Below are 22,837 nucleotides of genomic sequence, written 5' to 3'. Positions count from 1 at the left end.
ATTAACTAAACCTACAGAGATCTAGCTCTCCTTAATGGCATCCTAACTCACCCTATCAAGCACTCTTTGTCCTTTCTCTTTATACACCACCCCAGAGAAAAGCCAGGTGATTCTTTGCTCCTCATTGTTACTCCCAAAGCTTCTAATTTTCTCTATTATTCAACAACCTTTCCTGCTTTGACAACCACACAAATTTTTCACTCAATCCAAATTATGGTAGTTGTTTGACCACCAAGTCTTGCTTCCTCCTTTCTCAAGGGGTTCAGCACCTGGATCAGCATCTTCCTCTCCTGCCCAACTCTTGCTCTTTCACTAGGGAACCTCTACCTTCCCAAAGGTACTCCCTTATACTCCCGAGCCTCTCATTTCCTTACTCTGCTTAAAAATGATGGCTTCCAAATATAATCAAGATGACAATACTCCCTAAACTAATCTATTTATTTAGTGCTATACCAATCAGACTCCCAAGAATCTATTTTAATGACCTAGAAAAAATAACAAAATTCATATGGAAGAACAAAAGGTCGAGAATTTCAAGGGAAGTAATGAAAAAAAAATCAAATGAACGTGGCCTAGCTGTACCTGATCTAGAATTATATTATAAAGCAACAAGCACCAAAACCATTTGGTATTGGCTAAGAAATAGACTAGTTGATCAGTGGAATAAGTTAGGTTCACAGGACAAGATAGTGAATAAAAATAGCAATCTAGTATTTGACAAACCCAAAGATACCAACTTTTGGGATAAGAATTCATTATTTCACAAAAACTACTGGGAAAACTGGAATTTAGTATGGCAGAAGCTAGGCATAGATACACACTTAACACCATATACTAAGATAAGATAAAAATGGGTCCAAGATTTAGGCATAAAGAACATAAATATCATAAATATCATAAATAAATTAGAGGAACATAGGATAGTTTACCTCTCAGACTTGTGGAGGAGGAAGGAATTTGTGTCCAAAGGAGAACTAGAGATCATTATTGATCACAAAATAGAAAATTTTGATTACATCAAATTAAAAAGCTTTTGTACAAACAAAACTAATCCAAACAAGATTAGAAGGGAAGTAACAAATTGGGAAAACATTTTTACAGTTAAAGGTTCTGATAAAGGCCTCCTCTCCAAAATATACAGAGAATTGACTCTAATTTATAAGAAATCAAACCATTCTCCAATTGATAAATGGCCAAAGAATATGAACAGACAAGTTTCAGATGATGAAATTGAAACTATTTCCACTCATATGAAAGAGTGTTCCAAATCACTACTGAGCAGAGAAATGCAAATTAAGACAACTCTGAGATACCACTACACACCTGTCAGATTGGCTAAGATGACAGGAACAAATAGTGATGAATGTTGAAGGGGATGTGGGAAAACTGGGACACTGATGCATTGTTGGTGGAGTTGTGAAAGAGTCCAACCATTCTGGAATGCAATCTGGAATTATTCCCAAAAAGTTATTAAACTGTGCATACCCTTTGATCCAGCAGTGCTACTACTGGGCTTATATCCCAAGGAAATACTAAAGAAGGGAAAGGGATCTGTATGTGCCAAAATGTTTGTGGCAGCCCTTTTTGTAGTGGCTAGAAACTGGAAAATGAATGGATATCCATCAATTGGAGAATGGTTGGGTAAATTACGGTATATGAATGTTATGGAATATTATTGTTGTGTAAGAAATGACCAACAGGAGGAATACAGAGAGGCTTGGAGAGACTTACATCAACTGATGCTGAGTGAAACGAGCAGAACTAGGAGATCATTATTCACTTCAACAACAATAATATATGAGAATGTATTCTGATGGAAGTGGATATCTTCAACATAGAGAAGAGCTAATCCAATTCCAATTGATCAATGATGGACAGAATCAGCTACACCCAGAGACGGAACACTGGGAAATGAGTGTAAACTGTTAGCATTTTTTGTTTTTCTCCCCAGATTATTTTTAGCTTCCGAATACAATTCTTCCTTTGCAACAACAACAACAAAATTCAGTTCTGCACATATATATTGTACCTAGGATATACTATAAGATATGTAATATGTATGGGAATGCCTGCCATCTAGGGGAGGGGGTGGAGGGAAGGAGGGGAAAAATTCGGAACAGAAGGGAGTACAAGGGATAATGTTGCAAAAAATTACCTATGTATATGTACTGTCAAAAAATGTTATAATTATAAAATTAATTTTAAATTGTTTTAAATAAAATTTAAAAAAAAATTTTTTAAAATAAAAATTATGGCTTCCACTGCATTTCATTTACTGATGGGGATGCATGGTCACACATGAGATCTCAAAAGTACCCACAAATTCTCTACTTCCTTAATAAGAATCATGGAAATCCAACTTTCTGACCATGGTTTTGTACCATTCTACTTCTCCCTACACCTTACTCTTACTAAACCTATTCTTCACCCTCACCGAGACTGCAAATCCTTCCAGTCCTCAGCACCTTCTTGGACTATTACACTCACATTACTTCACTTTCTTCTCCCTCCAGCTGACGCTATTTTAATGTCATAGTCTTCTCCTTCAAAACCCCTCACCCTATCCAGTTCTCTGTCAACATTCAGACTTGCCAAGCCAGCTCTGGATCCCTCCCACCAAGCATATCCAAAGTCTCATCATTATATGCCCTGGGCATGTCACAAATTCATGCTACCCAATATCACTGGAGCTCCACCATAGCAAGGGGACACTTTGCTGCCTGATTGATTCTATCCCTCCTTAGAGAAGCCATTCTCATTCTTTTCCCTCTTTAAACTCCTACATACTTCCTCCCCTCTCATCCAAGGACATTGCATCTTACTTTACTGAAAAAATTTAATCTGTTCTTGTGAGTTTCCTTTTCTCCCATTCTCAGCCTTCAAACCTCCTCTCACTCTCTCCTTCTTCTTACTATTTTCTAAGAGGTAGTCTTTCTTACTAATGCCAAACCCTCTACCTACATATGTGATCCCCTTCTCTTTCGCCTAATAAAGCAGATTGCCTCAGTTACCCTATTCTCCCTAGGAAGGGGTGCCTTCAAATATGTCCATCTTTTACTCCCTAGAATTATCCTAGGTATTTCTTCCTTTCTTAGACAAATTCTTTGAAAAAGTTGTCTATTCTTGTTGATTCTACTTTCCTTTAATTCCTCAAATTTTTGAAATTTGATTTCCAGTCTCATCACTTAATTGAAACTGCTCTCTCCTATGTTACTACTTAAGAGTCTTCTCAATTGGCAAATCTGCTGGTCTTGCCTTAATAGTCGTTCTTCTAATTCTATTAAGCTGCACTTTACCCTACTGACCTCCTTCTTAATACTCTGTCTTCTCTGAGTTTTCATGACACTTCTCTTTTCTGGTTCTCTTCCAGACTGCTTTTTCTCAAGGCTCTTTTACTAGCTCATCACAGTCTTGACTTTCTACTTTTCTGTAAGTTTCTATCTTAAGTCCTCTTCTCCCTCTATGCTCTTATAACCTCATCAACTTTTACAGGTTTACCTATCACCTTTATAGAGAGGACACACTAAATCAAATCCTAGATTCTCCTCTGAAGTTCAATCTCTTATCATCAATTGCCTACAAGACATTTCAAAGAGGATCTCAGAGATACCAACTCAGCATTTTTTTTTTGGGGGGGGGGGCAAATCTTCTTTGAATTTAATATATTTTATTTTTTCCCAATTATATATTAAATCAATTTTTAACATTTAAAAAAAAAGTTTTGAGTTCCAAATTTTATTCCTTCCTCCTTCTCCCCCCACTTCCTAAGACAGTAAACTAACATTTTATTATATATTGTATTATATACAATCATGTAAAACATTTCTATATTAATTATTTTGTATAAGATTGAAATAAAAGAAAAAAATGAAAGAAAAAGTGAAAAATAGTATGCTTCAAGCTATATTCAAACAATATCTATTCTTTCTCTGGAGACAGATATGCTTCGTCAGAGTCCTCTGGAGTTATTTGGAATCACTGTATTGCTGAGAACAGTTCATCATTCTCAGTTCTTCACTGTACAATATTATTGTTACCACGTACAACGTTCTCTTGATTTTATTCACTATGTATCAGTTCATGTCTTTCTAGGTTTTTCTGAAATTAACCTGCCGTTTCCAATTAATGGGCCTATCTTTGATTTCCAATTCTTAGGCACCACAAAAAAAAAGCTGCTATAAATATTTTTGTACAAATAGATACTTTTTCCCTTTTTTGGAGGAGGGGGGGAGTATATGTTCAGGATATAGACTTAGAAGTGGTTATGCTAGATCAAAGGGTATGCACAATTTTATAGTCCTTTGGGCTTAGTTCCAAATTGCTCTCCAGAATTCTGAGCATTTCTTAAACTGACCTCATTCTCTTTCTCCCAAACTTTCCCCTCTTCCAAACTTACCAATGTCTATGGAATAGACTTCCTTCCAGTTTCCTAGCCTTATCACTTCAGCATTATCTTCAATTCCTCTTTTCCTTCATACCACATAGCTAATCAATTGTCAAATTTTTAGTTTCTCCATCCACAGCATCTTTCACATCTGAGCTCTTCTTTCTCTTATTCACACAGCCAGATACTACTATATTTTAGACACTCACTACCTGTCTATATCCCAGTTTCTTAAACTGTGGTTAAAAATCCCTTATGGGGTCTCATTATGGAATGTAGGAGTTGCAAATTATGATTTATTATCAGCAAATGTTTGATTTGTATTTCTATCAAACATTTACTGATAATAAATTTTATATACCTACATAGCCAGAGTCACATAAAAATTTCTCAGGTAAAAAAGGGTGAAGAGTAGAAAAAGTTTAAGAAGCCTTGTCTATATTACTGCAACAACCTCTTCACTGGCCCTCAGATTTCTTGCCACTTCAGTCCAGCCTAAAAACTTCTGCCAAAATATTTCCCTTTAACCCCAGAACTATCCATGTAGCTTCTTTATTCTAACAATTCAAGTGATTTTCTATTGCCTCTTAAGATCAAATGAAAACTATTTTGTTTAGCTTTTAAAGCCCTCTAGGACTTGACCCCAAATTGTCCTTCTAGTCCCACTGGACTTTATTGTACCTCCTGTGTGTTCTGTGATCCAAACAAATCAGTCTGCTCTCTAATTTCCACATCCTCCATTTCTAGTCTCATCCTCCATGCTCTTGTTTTAGCCATCCCACATACCTAGAATAATGGGGCCAATATAATCACATGTAAAAGGCATTTTATGAATTATAAAGTAATTTCCTTAAAGTAACTTTCTACAGTAAGCAGTGCAAGTATTTTTAACTCCATTTTAGTGATAAAGAAACTGAGATTTGTCCATGGTAGCTCAACCAGTGTTATATGTAGGGCTTGAGCCCACGTCTCTCAACTCCAAGTAATATACTTCTACTCCACCACACTGCTTTACATTCCAAAAAGTTTAATTCTTCTTCTACATACTAGCCCTTCAGATATGTGAAGAAAGCAAATATACTTCCCTTCCAAGTTTTCTCTTATACACTAAACATCCTTAGATAGAGAGAATCCTTGAAAAGTCCTTCAAGATCCTGAACTCAAGAAAAATGAAATGCAGCAAAGTTGTGGAATAATCAGGTGTGAATGACTGCAATTCTCAGCAATACAATGATTCAAGACTGCTCTGAAGGATTTATGATGAAAATAACTATTAGCTATACTTAAAGAAAGAACCAAATGTGAATATAGAATACAGAACTGAATACAGACTGAAGCATCCTTTTATTCTTTACCTTTTTTTTCTTGAGTGTTTGTTTTTGTTTTGTTTTGTTTTTTTTAGGAGGGGGGAAGAGATCTGTGTTTTCTTTTGCAATATGGCTTTTATGGAAATATTTTATAAAACTTCACGTGGGCCTTCTCAATGGTATAGGGAGGAAAGGAAGAGAACCTGGAATTCAAAAATTTTAAATCAAATGTTAAAAAAAATATTTTACGATAAGCAGGATGATTTCAGAGAGGCCTGGAGAGACTTCCATGAATTTATGCTAAGTGAAATGAGCAGAATTTATGCTAAGTGAAATGAGCAGAACCAGGAGATCATTATACACGGCAACAATAATACTATAAGATGATCAATTCTGATGGACATGGCTCTTTCCAATAATGAGAAGATTGAGGCCAGTTCCAATAGTCTTGTGATGAAGAGAGCCAACTATACCCAGAGAGAAAACTGTGGGGAACTGCGTATGGATCACAACATAACATTTTCCTCTTTTTGTTGTTGTTTGCTTGTACTTTTATTTTCTTTTTAATTTTTTTTCCGATTTATGATCTGATATGATCTGACAATATACATATATATAGAGAGAGAGACACACACACACACACACAAATATTGGATTTAACATGTTTAACATATATTGGATTACTTGCCATCTAGGGGGATGAGAGGAAGAAAGGGAAAATTTGGAACACAATGTTGAAAAATTATTATGTTTATATTCTGAAAATAAAAAGCTTTAATAAAAATTTTGAAAATTGTTTCACATGTAACTGGAGAAAATAAAAATATTTAAGAAGTGGGAAAAAAAACCTAAAATTTTCCATGACACCACACTATCTCTTATAGAGTTTGAAGAATCTATATCTTTTAACTTAATTTTTCTTCTCAAATATAATTTTTCAAAAGCTTGCCATCTATTTCCACTAAACCCAGTCTTCTCCCATCCCACTGCAATTTTTATCGAGGGTCATGGAACAATCAAAATTTATTTACAGGTGTCATTAAGAATGAAAAAGGTTGAGAAGTCATGAGAGAAAATAATTTAAAGTCCAGGAATAAAACATAATCCCTGCCCTTAAGGGACAAATTTTACCTTTTTGCTTTCACATTTGCTTATAATCATTTTTTTAAAATAATCATCTCTAGAAGCTTGAACAAAGAGTCTTACTTTATACTGCTCAATATGCTTGTTAAAACTTTTATCACAGAGAGTTCTTTACAAATAATATAACATTAATATAAAAAGTTCTTGAGAAATTTATGCTGTGTTGTTATACAGACATACAAAGAATAAGCACAAGTGGCCTGTTAATACTTCCAAGTTGATGGAAAACTAAAATATTGTACTGATTTTATGAAATCTAAGATGACTGAAATATCTTCTATTGCCAATGTTTTAAAGGTAGCTAGTTAGAAGGCAAACTAAAGAGTTATTATGTACATAGAATTTAGGTGTGTTGATTAAAAATAAATGTTCACTGAAAAACCTAAGACCATTGGCTTAGCTATTAGCATATCATTTGTCTCTTCAACATCAAATGTGATAATGCCATGTATGGCTCTTTGCAGTAAGTTAAGCAGATTTTGTCTCTTCTAAGCTTTCAAATATTACTCTCAATTTGAAGGTGAGGCTAGGAAAAGTCAGATGTGTTTCTAAGCATCTTAAATTTATGATATTTACTATTTTTTACATGATTGTACATAAATAACATATCAAATTGCTTACTGTTTTGGGGAAGGGGAAGCAGAAAATTTGGAACTCAAATTTTTTTAAATGAATGTTTAAATTTGTCTTTACAGGTAATTAGAAAAAATAAAATATAATTTTAAAAGTTTATAATATTTATAAGAAAAGCATAAAAGGCCTTAAAAATCCACAAATCCTTGGAAAATGACTAAGGTATCACTAGCCAACTAATATGTACTTTGTGGAACTATGCAGAAGAAAGTAGGGTAAATGTACAGACCAAGATTCTGGAACTGTCTTATCAGACAATTGGTTCTCAGTCCTTGGCTAGAAGAGTGAGACATGAGGTAATCATAAATAATGGACGCCGAAGATTAGCCAATGTGCATGAGAAGAAAGATATAAAATAACTGGATATTTTCTGAACCTCAAAAACATAACTAACTTAGAAATCCTTTACAAGTTCTGAGACATGTAACAGTAGAGGTACCATTGGCAAACAACAATAATAATCATAACTAATAAGAAAAAATAAAAATATTTCAACAGATATTTTGTAATCCCCTCTCTCCACTGATCATTAAATGTGTAAAAAGAAAACAAAATTTAAATTACATAGTAGATATATTTATTTTTAAACCATTTCATTTTTAAAATCAAAGTCCATTTTCTAATTGGTTTACATTATAATTTAAGGATTATCACAGTAGACCATAACTTCTTGAGCTCTGTCTTCTTTTTATATTTTCAACTCAAGTAGTTAGCACATGATAGAGCATTCATTTAATGAATGTCTGTTGATTAGCTCTGATTTTGGTATATCTGTAATTGCCAATTCTCCTAAAAAGCACTTAGCTTTAAGTCCTTCATGACTGTCCTAGGCCACCATTCTCTGGTAAGTAAAAATCTATAAACACAGACATGTGCTAAGAGAATGGCCATTTATGAAATTCCTAACCAATGATTCTTTTTGCAATAGGAGTGATTATTATTCAATTTATCATACTTCTACAGAATCTGGGTTTGCTAAATAATAGCATCCCTGATGATTGTTGTTGCTGCTACAATGGAATTTTCCAAAATTTAGTTATGAAAGTTATTCTTAAGACTAAAGCTACTTTTGCCACAGGGCAACTTAAATATCAGCTACTGGATGGATTCCATCTGTCTACCTACCATTTGAAGACCGGACTAGTTTCTCACATAAATTCCTAATCTCTTTTAAACCAGAATCAGCTCTTTTACTGATGAATAAAACTGTCTTACCATCTAAAATAGAAATACAAAAAAAAAAAAAAAAAAAAAAAAAAAAAAAAAAAGAAGAAGAAAAGAAAAGAAAAAGATGATCCCTCTTGCCTCATCCCAAATTACTTTATATTTATTTTATGTATCCTGAGTTAGGTTGTCTCATTAAATATAAGATACTTGAAGGCAGGAATTATTTTATTTTTATATCTTATTTCCAGTATCTAACTCTGTAGCCTAAATATAATAATCATTTAATAAATTCTTTTTAATTGAAACAAAACTTCATATAACCTATACAGACTTAAGACTTCCCAGACAACACATAAAGAGAATATATAGGTATTTGTGAAGTTGGTACATAAATATATATTCATCCTAGGCTACAAAGAAACTAGGATCCCAGGTTGGAAAGTGAGGATCAGAAGATGGAAAGAGAAGGAGAAGCACTTTTTGGGAAAGTAGCACTAGAGTCAACTCTCATTTGAAGCATACCCTAGATACTCTGAATTCAATTAAATCTCAACCATTAGTCAAAAGCTCCTCATTCCATTCTCATTCACATATTTAAAGCAGAGGACACTGATGTTATTTGTGTCTATTTAATGCATCAATTGCTCAGAAGCAAAATATTCTCAAAAAAAATTAAAAATGTGTTTCTCTTTAGTTATCAGGAGATCATATGGAGGACACTTGATAATATAAAATTTAAAGATAGAGTTCTACCATTTTAGTCTCAGAACCCCCATAAAACAGAATTTTAAAAAGTTTGCTTGAGTCTTTTTTGAGCCTCATTGAAACAATAATAAATTAACATTTATCAATTCCCTGTTATCCCAAAAAGAACTAATCACCCAAAGTGTCTCCGATATAAATCATTGTGTCTTAAAGTATAAATTTTCAGGACAACCAATTACTTCAGTTATATAATAACATTCTGTTCTTTCTTCTTGAAGCCATGGGTTTTATTTAACTTTTCCCCAGTATAAGAGATTTTTACTGTCACAATTTATATAATATAATATATGAACCTGACATTTAAAGCTTAAAAATTCCTCTTGGCAAAAGCCAGTCCATTATTATGCTCTTTTGTGCTGTCGCCATACCAGACAAGAAAAAAAAAAAAATCTCTTGGGAATTGACAATGTCAAAAATTCCAGCACTAGAGAATGCTAGTAGGTGTTTAGCATATGTATATACATATTTAGAATATGGGTTGGGAAACCCAAGGCTTATTTTAGTGTGCTAAAGGCAACTTTGGGCCTTTCCAATGAATCTTGAAATAAAGCCGGTAAGGTAAATTAGCTATAAACGGAATAATTACTTAACCCCTTTCTTCTGAAGATTTAATCAGTACCAAGACTATACAACTGCCACAGCATGAAGATAAAATAAGCAGTCAGAAAAGTGGAACTCATCCAATTCATGCAGTCTTTTGCTCTTCCTTGGGAACTTCTCTGGCTACAAGACTTGTCAAGGCACAATTCCTCATCCAATCCAAACACAGCTGTGTTAAGATAGAAGTTTCTCCAACTTTAGTCATCTGGAAAACTGGCCCCTGTCCTTATCAACTCTAACCTTATAACCTCTACTACCGAAAATCTGATGCCACAATGTATTCTAAAAGTTCTAAGAATTCACTTGAATCTGTGTTCTGAAAAAAAGAACCCAATTACTTACTTTTTTACTTTTCTATGTTATTATCTATTACTCAAAGGTCTACTTCAGCTACATTTTTCTGAAGTTTATTTCATTTCCACTAGTCTTTATTAATCAGTACAAGTAAATTGTGTTTACCACTATTACATCCTCTGTGAGAGATTGTTTTAAAAATACCAATATGAGAATGCCACATTACTGTTTGTTGTTTAAATAAGTTTCTTTCAACAAATTCCAAAGCCTGGGAACATCCTCATAAAGCACTATGATCATAGAGAGATTATGCAACATTCTGGTCATTCACATCCATGAAGAACTAGCATTGGCAGCATTTATGGAAAAAAAGGCATTAATACAATTTCTCAACAAGTATTTAAATAGAGGAAAGCTGTTAGCCTTAAAGGCTATATTTAAACATGAGTTCAAAAGCCATCTACTATAATATTTTTATGTATGACTTTCATGAGATTCACTAAGGTAGTTGAGTAGTGCATGCACTCTGGGATATTTACCAGTAAGAAAGAAAACACATCGCTACCTTTGTCTACATGGTAGAGATAAGTCTCTTGGCTCATTGCAGAGAGGAGATGTAAAACACTGGTATAGATACGAATTTTGTCATCACTATTATCTTCCCACGTGTAGTCCTGGATCACATTTAGTAGACCTCGAACGAGAAACAAGACTCCTTGTTCTGGATGATCCTAAGAAGCAATCACAGTTATATAAGCATACAACTTGGAGGAAAATATTCAATAGTTCAGCAACTTAGTTATAGTAACAGTAATGAAATTGAATTACAAATTGCTTTACTTTTTTTTAAAAAATCACACTAGTATGCTGTTAAATAATACAGTCAGACATCAAATTACTTAGCACTTTTGATCCCCCATTATCAATATTTTCTATTCTGTTTAGTAGACAAGCCAAGCCTAAGAAACAAACAAAAATAAAGGGTGTAAATTTAATGGCTAAAATTCTAAAATTACATACAAATTGTGTGTGTTTAAGAAAGTTTTAAAACCCACTAATTTCTACAAAAAAAAAAAAAAGGTTAATATTCTTGTATTATATGAAATCCCCAGAAACCACCTACAATAGGTATGTTTTCAAGCCATAACTGTTACATTAGTGTAATGGCAGATTTAAATACTGCATTTCTAGTATGTTAAGAAAACTTTCAAAAATAAACATTAAACAAAGAACAAATGTTTCCTTTAGGTGATTCTTTCAGTTTGCTCAGAAAAGATTTTTCCTTGTTTGGCCCACCAAATGAAAGAAAAGTTGATTAACCAGAGTTGACTAATTATTCAGTATTCTATGGATGGCAAAATTTAAATTCCCACATCAGAGAATCTGGCTGTGTATAGAATACAAGAGTCAAGGATGAAGCTAAGAAGTGGAAACTAGAGCAATTAACCTTCAGGGATGTTTATGATATCAGTGGAAATGTTTGTGGAATACTTTCAGTCCTCTGGATAAAGCCATTAAAGTCTAGAAGATATTGCTACATTTTGTGAGGATGAGTAAGAAAAAAGGTCATAAGGGAGAAAACATTCATGTCTTTAGGAAATCTGAACTCTATACAAAGAAAAATTAAGTATATGGTAATCTGTCTTCCATTTAGTAGATTAATTTAATTTGGCAAATCACTATCCCTTTTCTTTCTTGACAATTGCTTCAAACTTTTATTTTGTTCCACTGAATAATGAAAACTAAATTTTATTTAAAGAACTGTCTTGAAAACAGACTGATACTGCAATTCTGAGTTATAATTGCCAAAGAAAAAAGTCCAATATATTGCCACAAAGGGTCAGTAACTCATAGTAAGCAAGCTTTTAGATCACAAGAGAAGCAGCATGAGTATTTTTTAAGCTGTTGTGCAAGAATCATACTTTTCACTGAGTATTCATGCATCAGTGAATATAAAATTTGAAAGTAAAAAGTATTTTGATGGCTCAAAACAAAATATAGTTACAAAAAATTAGAAAATCTTTAATCTGTGACTGAAAAAATCATGACTAAGTTTAAAGAAAGGGCCTATCAGGAAATGTTTTTCATTACTCATTAGTAAAGATGAATACAAATAGACAGGATGACACATGACAGTAAGAACGTGGCATGATTTTTTTGGGGAGCCCTCCTGAAATTACACTCCCTGGGCAATCTCTCCTACAACTCTCAAAAGACCTACATGTGGCCCCTAAATTTATTCTTTCAACCTCTAGTCTTCAAAAATCCCCTGTTAAAAAGTAATGTAAGAGGAAGTAAAGGAGTAACTTTTTACATCACAGTTTTGTCCAGTGTTGGACCTACCCCCAGAATCAGAATTGAGAATATGTTCTCAAATTTTAGAGGTTACTTCATTTATTTTTTATTTCATTTAATTATTTATTTATTTTGCTGAGGCAATTGGGGTTAAGTGACTTGCCCAGGGTCACACAGCCAGGAAGTGGTAAGTGTCTGGGGCCATATTTGAACTCAGGTCCTCCTGACTTCAGGGCTGGTGCTCTATCTACTATGCCATCTAGCTGCTCCTAGAGGTTACTTTAGTGGTCACTCTCAGAGTGCCAAAAAGCTGCCCAGTTTAGAGGTTTTAGAACTAAAAGATACCTGGGATTACCAAAGAGAAAGCAAAGGCTCAGAGAGATTTGTTGATCTGCCTGAGGCCACAAAGGCCATTTACCTTATTCACTCTCTTAGGCATGAGTCAATCAAGGGGCACTAAAAATGGTGACAGTAAGACAGTACTACTAAGATTAATTTTTCTACTTGTTCAATCAGCTAATCAATTAAATAAACTGAGTAAATAATATTATTGGTTATCTAAGAGTGCATTTAGATGCTGACTAAAATAGTCACTAATTCTGTCTATTTTAAAAATTTCAGTGGAGAAAGGGGCATGGATATCCGGGGGGGGGGGGGGGGGGGGAGGGGGAGATACTTAATATATTTTAAGTTAGGATAAAAACAAGTTATCTATTCACAAAGAGCATCCATCTAGTTTTCAATAAATGAAACCCATTCTCAAAAATTGTAATAGAAAAGCAACAAGTAATCCAAAACAATGAAAAGAGGAATAAAGAGACGACTTTGTTCTAAATCTATTTATAGCAAATGTGGTTCATTTTGGTCTTCATATCACATTTGTTTATTTATCACCCAACTTTTAAAATGAAGTAAAGAAATTTGCACCCCTCTTCTGTTTGTATAGCTAGCTAAAAAGTACTCATATTGCTTCCAGCAATGTGAGTTTTTCCTTGCTGCTGGCCATTACCAGATAAACTTCTCTAGTTAGTAAAGGGTACTGCAAAGTTCTCAAAGGAAGGCATGAATTACTGGAAACCCACAAGGTGGGTAAGTCTAGTGTTTAAGTATAAGAACTTGAATTTTCCATCATCACTTCCTTCTCACTTAGCCAATTAACTTACCATAAGAAAATCACTAATGTAAGCTAAATGCATTTAAATTATTTAATCAAGCAATAAAAACCTCAAGGAACATCCTGTCTTGTACTTAAGGTTGATTTTTCCTTCCAATTCACAAAAATAGATAATCAGGCTAAGAGGAAAGAATAAAAGTGGCTATGTCATTAATGAATACATAAAAAATAAAAACAAAAATAAAACCTTGAAAAAGCCAAAAAGTCAGAAAAGAGATACACTGTACTACATGAACACAAAGTAAATACATTTGAAATCATAAAATCTGACCCTTAGAAGATTTAAGGTCTAATTTCCTGACATTCTTAGGGCAAGAAGAAAAAAGCTGCTACTTATCATTATGCCACTATTACCGGAACTATTAATAAAGTAGAAAATAAATTGCAGAGGAACTCCAAAAGGAATGATTCAGATGGCCGCATCTTTCCGTCTATATTAATCATCTTTGGAACTTCAGGAACAAGGCTTACTGCAGCTCTGAAAAAAGCATCAGCTATAATGACAAAAATAAAAAGGTCATGGATGAGCATTTTGCAAACTATAAAGCATATTGTATTTATCAAATCATTTGTGAACCATGAGTAAGAAACACAGGAATACAAGTGGAAATAAAAAGAATACAATGTCAGGTCCAAAAAAAACCCCAAGCCTTTCAGAAATGAATGTACTAGAGGAGCACCAAAGTGACTTTATTGAATGTACTGAATATTCAATGAAGTGGTCACTAGATTTTGAATATTCAGCTTAGATTCCTACTATAAAATTTGCTTTGGAATGTTGTGTCACAGTTCTCTTGTATTGTCCTGACTCAGTTTCCCTAACTGTTCTGCTTCAGATTCCCTAACTGGTCCTGCCTCAGATTCCCTAATTGTTCTGCCTCAATTCCCTTAATTGCAATACCCCCTCTGATTCATGAAGATTGATATAACTCAGGGCTATTTGCTCTAAGCTTATAAATTGTCAATCTATAAATTCAGAAAGGGGGACTCCAGACTCTGTGTCTATAGACAGACACTTTCTTAACTCCCAGTTTATTAGAATTTATTGTCCTACCCCCCAGCCTGTCAGAGCCGAGTTGATTTCCTGCCTGGAGATTCCTACTCACCAGAGTTTGGACTCCACCCTGCTGCCTTTGTTTAGCTACTGTGTATAAATAAATCATTGAGAACTGGTAATTATAAAATTAATAAATTATATTTAAAAAAAAAAAGAGAGAGAGGGAGAAAACTGGCATTGGCTGCTGGATGCAGGCTGGATGCTGGCTGGAGGCTGGATTCTTGGAGATGATAGCCTCATTCAGCTGTGGGACCAAACCATGGATCCATTTGATCCCAGTAAATCTCTCCCTTTCAAATAAAATATTAAAAACTCTCTAATCTCTACCTTGTCTCAGTTTCTCTGGCATTACAGGAAGTTTCCTATTTCATTAAAAAAAAATTTCTAAAGAAACATAAGAGAATGAAAGACAAGATAACATAATACTTAGTTCTGTGTCCTGATTCTGCTACTTATAAATGAAGAATTTGGACTTGATTTCTAAAGTTCTATATATCTTTAAAACTATGTTTCTATGATCTATAGAACTCAAGACAAGTTGAAATCTTCCTAGGAGAATGTTTTAGGATGAATTTGTGTTTGTGTTTTTGTCAATGTAGTGAACATCTAATGCAAAAACCCATGATATTTGTAGCATATAATCTCCAAAGAACATTCCAGAACACCAAGAAGTTAAGTGACTTGATCACAGTCACTGAACCAACATATCATTTGAATCTAAATCTTCCCAAGTCCTGACTCCAAGGCTAGCTGTCCATATTGTAGCCACACTACCTCTCAGAATTTAGGAGAAAGATAACGAGTGTGGACATATTTTAGAAAGAGTTCCTTCCCCTTTTACAATTCCCAAAAGCACAGATTATGAGAATGACTCTAAGAACAAAATAATCTAAACATGGAACTGACAACTGACGTTTAAAAATATTCAATAAAATCAAAGGTGTTCATGGTCCAAATACAATTCCATTCAGAAATTACTTCCTTTTGACGCAAAAGAAAAATGTACTAGTCTAAAGCATCATTAATTAAAATTGGAATCCTATCCAATACCAGAAAAGCAACTTCAACAACAAATATTTAATTTCCTGGGAATAAAGTCTGCATTTAACAAGATTATATACTAAAATCTACATTCTGGAGCAGGGCTTTCTTTCAACTCTTAGTTCCTTAAAGAAAAATTAATATATCTAAAAGATTTGTCTCAGAACAATATGAGGTCATATTCTTACAAGCTCATCTTTTAAAACTTATACCTCATATTTCTAATTCTTTCACACTAAAAAGTTTAGCTACTGACTGTGTATGGTGACTATTTCAAGAAACTAACCAAAACTTTGCACATCTATATGCAAGGTACCGTGCCAGATTCTGTAAGGGATATAACAAAGTCCAAGACCTGTTCTCTGACCTTTAGAGGTTTACAAATTTACCCAGAGAAACAAATAGGATAGACTGATGGTTTGCACTTAATTCCAACAAAAAACTCTCCTACTCATGATTATCTTTGAAAAAGAAAAATTTCACATATACACTGAAGCTCACTGGTAAGCTGGAAGAGATTGAGTCCAGGATGAGTATATATATATCCTACATACCAAATGAACTGGTACAGATAATGAGTGCTTTAAGAATTTAGAGAAGAGAAATCACTGTGAGTTTGGGTGCATAAACTGGTGAGCAATCAAATGGATGACCCTGAAATCAAGTTCCTAATCTCTACCCAAAATATTACATTCTTCCAAAAAAAAAAAAAAAAAAAAAAAAGTAGGATTTCACTTATGTCCTAAACTAGACAATAATGAAGCTTATATTTCAATGCTGTTTTTACACCTATCTCCTCTCCCTTCTCTTCTTGGGATTCTAAACAAAGGATATCATCAGCATTGCAATCTAGAAGCTGGTAATCATCTACTGAAAGATGGCTAAGGAGAAGCTGAGTTTGCATTTTCCATTACACCCTTAGCACCAAATCTGGAACTTAATGCCTACATTTATCCTTGACTTTTTATAATAGTTTGGTTGTGTTTTAGTTCTACATGAAAATCTCATAGCCTATTAAGCAGTTTTGCAGTAAAAACATTAAAGGGATACAGATATGATAAGTGGGCAGCTGCTTCTCTATTGACCTCCCTAGAGAGCTGTTGGGTGCATAGAGAGAAAGGAAGATGTAATATGGAGTTAGAGAATTTAAGTTCAGGGCAGCTAGGTGGCGCAGTGGATAGAGCACCAGCCCTGGATTCAGGAGGACCCAAGTTCAAATCTGGTCTCAGACACTTAACACTTCCTAGCTGTGTGACCCTGGGCAAGTCACTTAACCCCAGCCTCAGGGGGAAAAAAAAAAAAAAAGAAAGAAAGAAAGAGAGAGAGAGAATTTAAGTTCAAATCTCAGGCAAAACATTTCCTATTTCTGAATCTGTTTCCTCACCTAAAATGAAGAGATTCAGTTGCACAACTTCTTTTCCAACTTTAAATTTGAGCTCAAACTGGCCACCTTAGATGTGGTACAGCTCCAAGGAAGGCTGTGGCACTGAACCCTCGGGCCATCCATTCTGGCCTTGGGAGTGATCTCGTTAAAAATTACATACTTCTATCTGACCAGGATGCTTAGGCCTCAAATAGTGCTGGCCATCATTGATAACAAAAGTGCTTAAAGCTAAGCCAGGCACAGAACAAAACTGGGTGTCTACTACTTGACCCAGTAACATTTCAGGACTAAAAACAAACCTCTGGAAGGCCCCCCCCCCTTCCACTAAGGTCTGCCCAGGCAACTATGAGAACACCCATGCACAAAGTCAGAATCAAATTACTGTTCAAGTCCACCTCTAAGCCATAAAATTAGTATATCAATGATATGAAGCACCTACTTCTCACTTTTCCCTATAAATTTACAATCTTGCTCTTGGTTCTTTGCTAACTTGTTTTGGAGCTTGAACTGCTTTAATTGGCATTATAATTTTAACAAACTTTGCTCCTTCACTTGGAGATGGGTCCAAGCCTGGGTCCCCTTGGGCCTGACACCTTGCCCTTCTTGTCTTATTTGTTATGCTGATGAGATATAAGTACAGTCATGGTCATAGATGGCTTGTTATGTTTCCATCCCTTCATTATACTGACAAGAAAAATTAAAGACTTTTAACAATGGCCACATCTGATAAATATACTAAGAGAACATGAAATATTAGTAAATATAGCATTAAGAATAGAAATCAAAGATTTAATATGTAAATGAAGCCATTTCTCCCATTTCACTTAAAATTCTTTCCCTCCAGCTCTACTTGTCAATAGAAAATAAGGGATTTAGTTCTTCCCTTACCACTTTCCCATCTCAGACCCTGACAGCAATATAATTATAGCTATAAAACAATGCCATTGTTTTTCTCTAAGATCAAACCAACATAATAGCTTAGATTAACATTCCTATACATTTAGAAAATATATAAATAGAATTCATTTTTATTTTTTAGAATTCACTTTATTTTTTTTTTCCTGTAAAAATGATTTCCCCAAACCTACATCACACTCTGGTGTGTATTCCTTTGAGCTAACTGTTCCTACTGGACTCTAGAGAATCAGTAAATCATATCCAGTAATATGATATGCTTATTATATTATTATTATCATTTATATTATATTATTATTATATATTATAGGACTGCTTATTACAATGCTTATAATTCTCCTATAAGTGTGTATGTATACTTGTATAAATACATATACAGGCACATACATATGTACACATATACATATACACAAATGAACATACACACTCTTAGCACATGTTCAAAAAAATCTAAGTTATCAAAGTTCACTTGAACAAATCTAAATTTTTTATTCTCTTTGTGTATTTATTTTTAATAGTATTTTATTTTCCCAAATATATTCAAAAATAGTTTTCAACATTCAACCCTGCAAAACCCTGTGTTCCAGATTCTTCTCCCTTTCTCCCCACTTCCCCCAAGAAAGTAAGCAACCTGAAAGAGGTTAAAATGTGCAGTTCTACTAAAAATATTTCTATATTCATCATGGTGCTCAAGAAAAATCAGAACAAAAGGTGACGAGGAAAAAAAAAACAAGCAAACAAACAACAACAAAAAGGTGAAAATACTATGCTTTGATCTATATTCAGTCTCTATAGTTCTCTTTATAGGTTTGGATGTCACTTTCCATCACAAGTCTATTGGAATTGCCTGAACAAATCTAATTTTAAAATAAACATTTACCATATTATGGAAGCCTGAAGACTTTACACGTGTACCTTTGTACATATAGCTGAAATTTACTCTAGAATCATAAAGGCTTATGTCAATTTACCTAAAACTAATGTTCTATTGGGAGAAGACTATATAGCAGCTTTTCAGGGTCTTGTCTCTAATTTCTAGGCTACTCCTAATATGTTATGACAAGAGCATATCAATCTTTTATCTTTCTATTGTATTTGCTTTAAAAAAATTTAAAATAATAAAAATGTAAAAATCAGTCAAGACTGATAAAAGATTTTTATTAACTAAAAAAGTAAATGGATAAAATATAACATCTAAAAAATTGTAGTCTAATATTTAGGAAAAGGCTAATCTTCCTTAAACAGCTGCCAATTATGAAAAAGTCTAACCCTCTTCACTTTTCAGATAAAGAAATCAAAGGTCAGACACAATAAGAAATTTTCCTGTGCATAAGCAAGACTAAAGTTACTTGGGCCTAATTTCAAAGTATTATCCTTCAAGTTTCTAGTAGTCCTTTTGAACCTACAGTGATCTGAATTAATGAATTAAAGAAAATCCAAAAGAGCAGAGATCCCTTTGCTCTATTTTTATATCCTGAAAGTAATCTACAAACAAAACTCAAAAAGTTAAAAGAATTATAAAAATAAAAGAATTCTGATTCTAGCAAAAGCCAGAAATGGACCTAAGAGAAGGAAGCACTGACAAACAAAAGGGATAGGAGCGTAAAAGGACTTTGAAGATTAGGAGGACCTAAAGGACCTGTAGCCCAACCATTTCATTCTAAAGAGAAAGAAAATGAGACCCAGGGAGGTTAGGCTTGTAAAAATCACACAGGTAGGAAGAAGAGAAGCTGGGAATCAAACTCGAGTCCTTTAACCTCTAAACCCAGCAAGCTTTCTGGTGCATCATAGCCAGTGCCTTTAGAGCATCATGTGGAGAGAATAAAGCAAACAAAACCAAAAAGAAGTTAAGAACAGACTGAGACTAAAAAATTTTTGCAAGCAAGATGCATGCAACCAAACAACTGATTTAGCAAATCTTTTGTTCTTCCTAAAGACTTGAGCCTATGAGGCAGCTTTGTTTTAAATCCCAACAGGCTTATGCCATGTGTAACACCACTTTCTAACAAAGAAATTGAACTGCTGGTCTCATGCTCTGATCCTTAGTCAGCTTCCTGAGTTAGGCTAACTGGGAGTTCATTTGTCACAATACTGCTCTAGTAAAAATCACAGGCTGATGAGATAAGAGAATGAATTACCCATAGATTATTATTCTACTTTGGGACTCTCTATGCAGCTGGAGTATTTGTGGGGTTGACAATGAAGCATATTTATGTGACTTCATTTATGTTTTGCTTATATTCTCAGCAATTTAATGCATTATTTATTTTGGCTTATAACCACTGTAAGTGGCTTAAAGTACAATAATATGCTTTTAAGGTTTAGTACCACAACACTGAAATACTAAAGTAAAATCATCATATAAATTATTGAGTATAAATATAATAAGAAATTACATGACCAGTTACATCTAGATAATTCTGCCCAAATTAATGATAACACCACAGTCTCTCCTCTGGTCAGTCCTCATACAAAAAAAGGAAAGTGGTTTGCACATCACAAACCAAAATTACATCGAAGTAAAAGGTGTGAGTATATTTTCAAGCCTGTGCATTAGACTGAGAGAAAGCACAAGTGCAATGGAACACTGACTCTAGGATCAAAGGATGGAAGTTACAATAGGGGGTTACTCTGGGTGACTTCAAGCTAAGCCTATGGGCCTCAGTGCCCTCATCTGTAAAGTCAGGTAGTTGGAGTCTTTTACAGCTCTAAATCCATGATCCTATGATTTTAAAATGATTTTTTAAAAATCATGTTCAAAAGAATCACATATTAGAGAGGTAAATATTTTCTTGACCATATTCCTCCATAAAAATAAATCTGAAAGCTACCTTCTTTAATTAGAAAAACAATTGCAGAAGGTTGAAGGTTAATTCTGATAGACAAAATACAACTTAGCAGATAAATAATCATATTGCTACTTGTGTGATCTTAACATATTTTCAATACAAATATTAATCTGAAATAATAGTTAAGATTTCTTGTAATAGTGATTAACCTTTTTTTAATTCTAAGTTTATTTTTTCCATTAAAAAAAAATCTATTTTGGGGACAGCTAGAAGGCACAATGGATAGAATACCTACCCTGAAGTCAGGAGGACCCAACTCCAAATCCAGCCTCAGACCCCAATACTTACTAGCTGTGTGACCCTGGGCAAATCCTTTAATCCCAACTGCCTTGTAAAATAATTAAATGAATAATTAAGACATTATCCACCAAAATCTATTTCCTTTCTCACTTTCCATTCTTTTTTTGGGAAGGGAAAAGATTCTTCAAATAAATATGCACAGTCAAAAAAAATTTTCAAGTTCAAAAAAATCTGTATCCTAATTCCATTGCCTCTTTATCAGGTATTTAGCATGTTTCATTTCAGGTGCTCTGGAATCACAACTGGTCTTGTTATGCCACAGTTTTCTTTTATTATCCTGCCTCGGTTACCCTGAATTATTCTGCCTCAGTTTATAATTATTCTGCTCAACCACCCTTCCCTCCTAATCATAATGATCTAGATAAGGAGAAAGACATTCTATCTCAGGCATCATCAGAATGGTGGGTGCCTCTCCCCATTCTGTAATCCCAATTATCAAATATCCCCCATGCCTCCCCTCATCCTGTCAGAACTGGATTGTCAGTCCTGTGTTCCCTCTCTCAGCACCTTGACTCCACTCCTGCCTCAGTCTACCCCCGTGCCTGAACCACGTGTATATATGTCATTGAGAACTCTCATTGTTTGCTGGATTCTTGGAGACAATAGTCTCATTCAGCCCTGGGACCAAACCATGGATCCATTTGGCCCCAGATCTCTCCCTTTCAAATCAAATAAAATATTAATAATTTTCTAATCTCTATCTTGCCTCAGTTTCTCTGGTATTATGGTCTTTGCATTGATCAGAGTTTGTGTTTCAAAATTACTCATTTTTACAATACTATTTTTATCATTTGAGCTCTTCTCCTGGTTCTGCTCACTTCACGACAAAAGTTTACACAAATCTTTTCAGTTTTTCCAACTCTTGTCTTCTTAGGTATTTTACACAGCAAAACAGTATTCTATTACTCATACAACATAATTGGTTGGACCATTCTGACTGGCATCCCATTAGTTTCAAGTCCTTTTTCACCACTAAAAGAGCTAAACAGCTAAAATTTATAAATGCTTTAAGATTTGTAAGACATTGTGCATAAGGTTGATGCCATTACAGTTTTCATTTTATAGGAAATTGGTCATCTCAAAGTCAAATGACTTGCCCAAAATCACATAATTAATAAATGACTGAACCAAATTTTGAACTCAGGTCTTCTCCACTTCAAATTCAGGCCTCCATCTCCTACACTATATAACTGCTAAAACCAATGAGGTTCATTTAATTCACATTCAGCATGTTCATGCTAACAGGAATTACTATTGGTTTTATACATGGATTACCAGTTTCCAGAGAACTAAAAGCATCTTGCATGTTGTAGGCACTCAAAAAACAATTAATTGAAATTCAAATAATACATTTTTAATAAAAGTCTACTTAAAATTATTTAATCTTTCTTTAATAGTTCAAATGGTACTTGAGAAATTTCAAAGCCTCAGGATCCATCCCTGAAATAACCAATCGTCACCAAACAATATTTCAAAAGTTTTCTAGTAACTTGAACTCACTCAACTATTTTCTAGATAAACATGTAATT

General features: G+C 34.0%; 1 protein-coding gene across 4 annotated transcripts in view; it reads right to left on the bottom strand.

Annotated features, from left to right (window-relative positions):
* Positions 1 to 22,837, bottom strand: part of VPS35L (VPS35 endosomal protein sorting factor like) — a 112,286-nt gene that overhangs the window by 16,356 nt on the left and 73,093 nt on the right. For all 4 annotated transcript variants that reach the window (XM_074280929.1, XM_074280928.1, XM_074280931.1 and 1 more), the window contains 2 exons: positions 14,117 to 14,256; positions 10,859 to 11,024 (listed from right to left, as the gene is read on the bottom strand). In XM_074280929.1, coding sequence (XP_074137030.1) covers positions 10,859 to 11,024; positions 14,117 to 14,256 — 306 coding nt within the window. The remainder of the gene's footprint in view (positions 1 to 10,858; positions 11,025 to 14,116; positions 14,257 to 22,837) is intronic.

The sequence above is a fragment of the Sminthopsis crassicaudata genome, chromosome 1 (assembly GCF_048593235.1).
Source record: "Sminthopsis crassicaudata isolate SCR6 chromosome 1, ASM4859323v1, whole genome shotgun sequence".
Classification (NCBI taxonomy): Eukaryota; Metazoa; Chordata; class Mammalia; order Dasyuromorphia; family Dasyuridae; genus Sminthopsis; species Sminthopsis crassicaudata.
The sequence above is the reverse complement of the archived record's forward strand: the minus strand, read 5'-3'. Positions and strand labels throughout refer to the sequence as shown.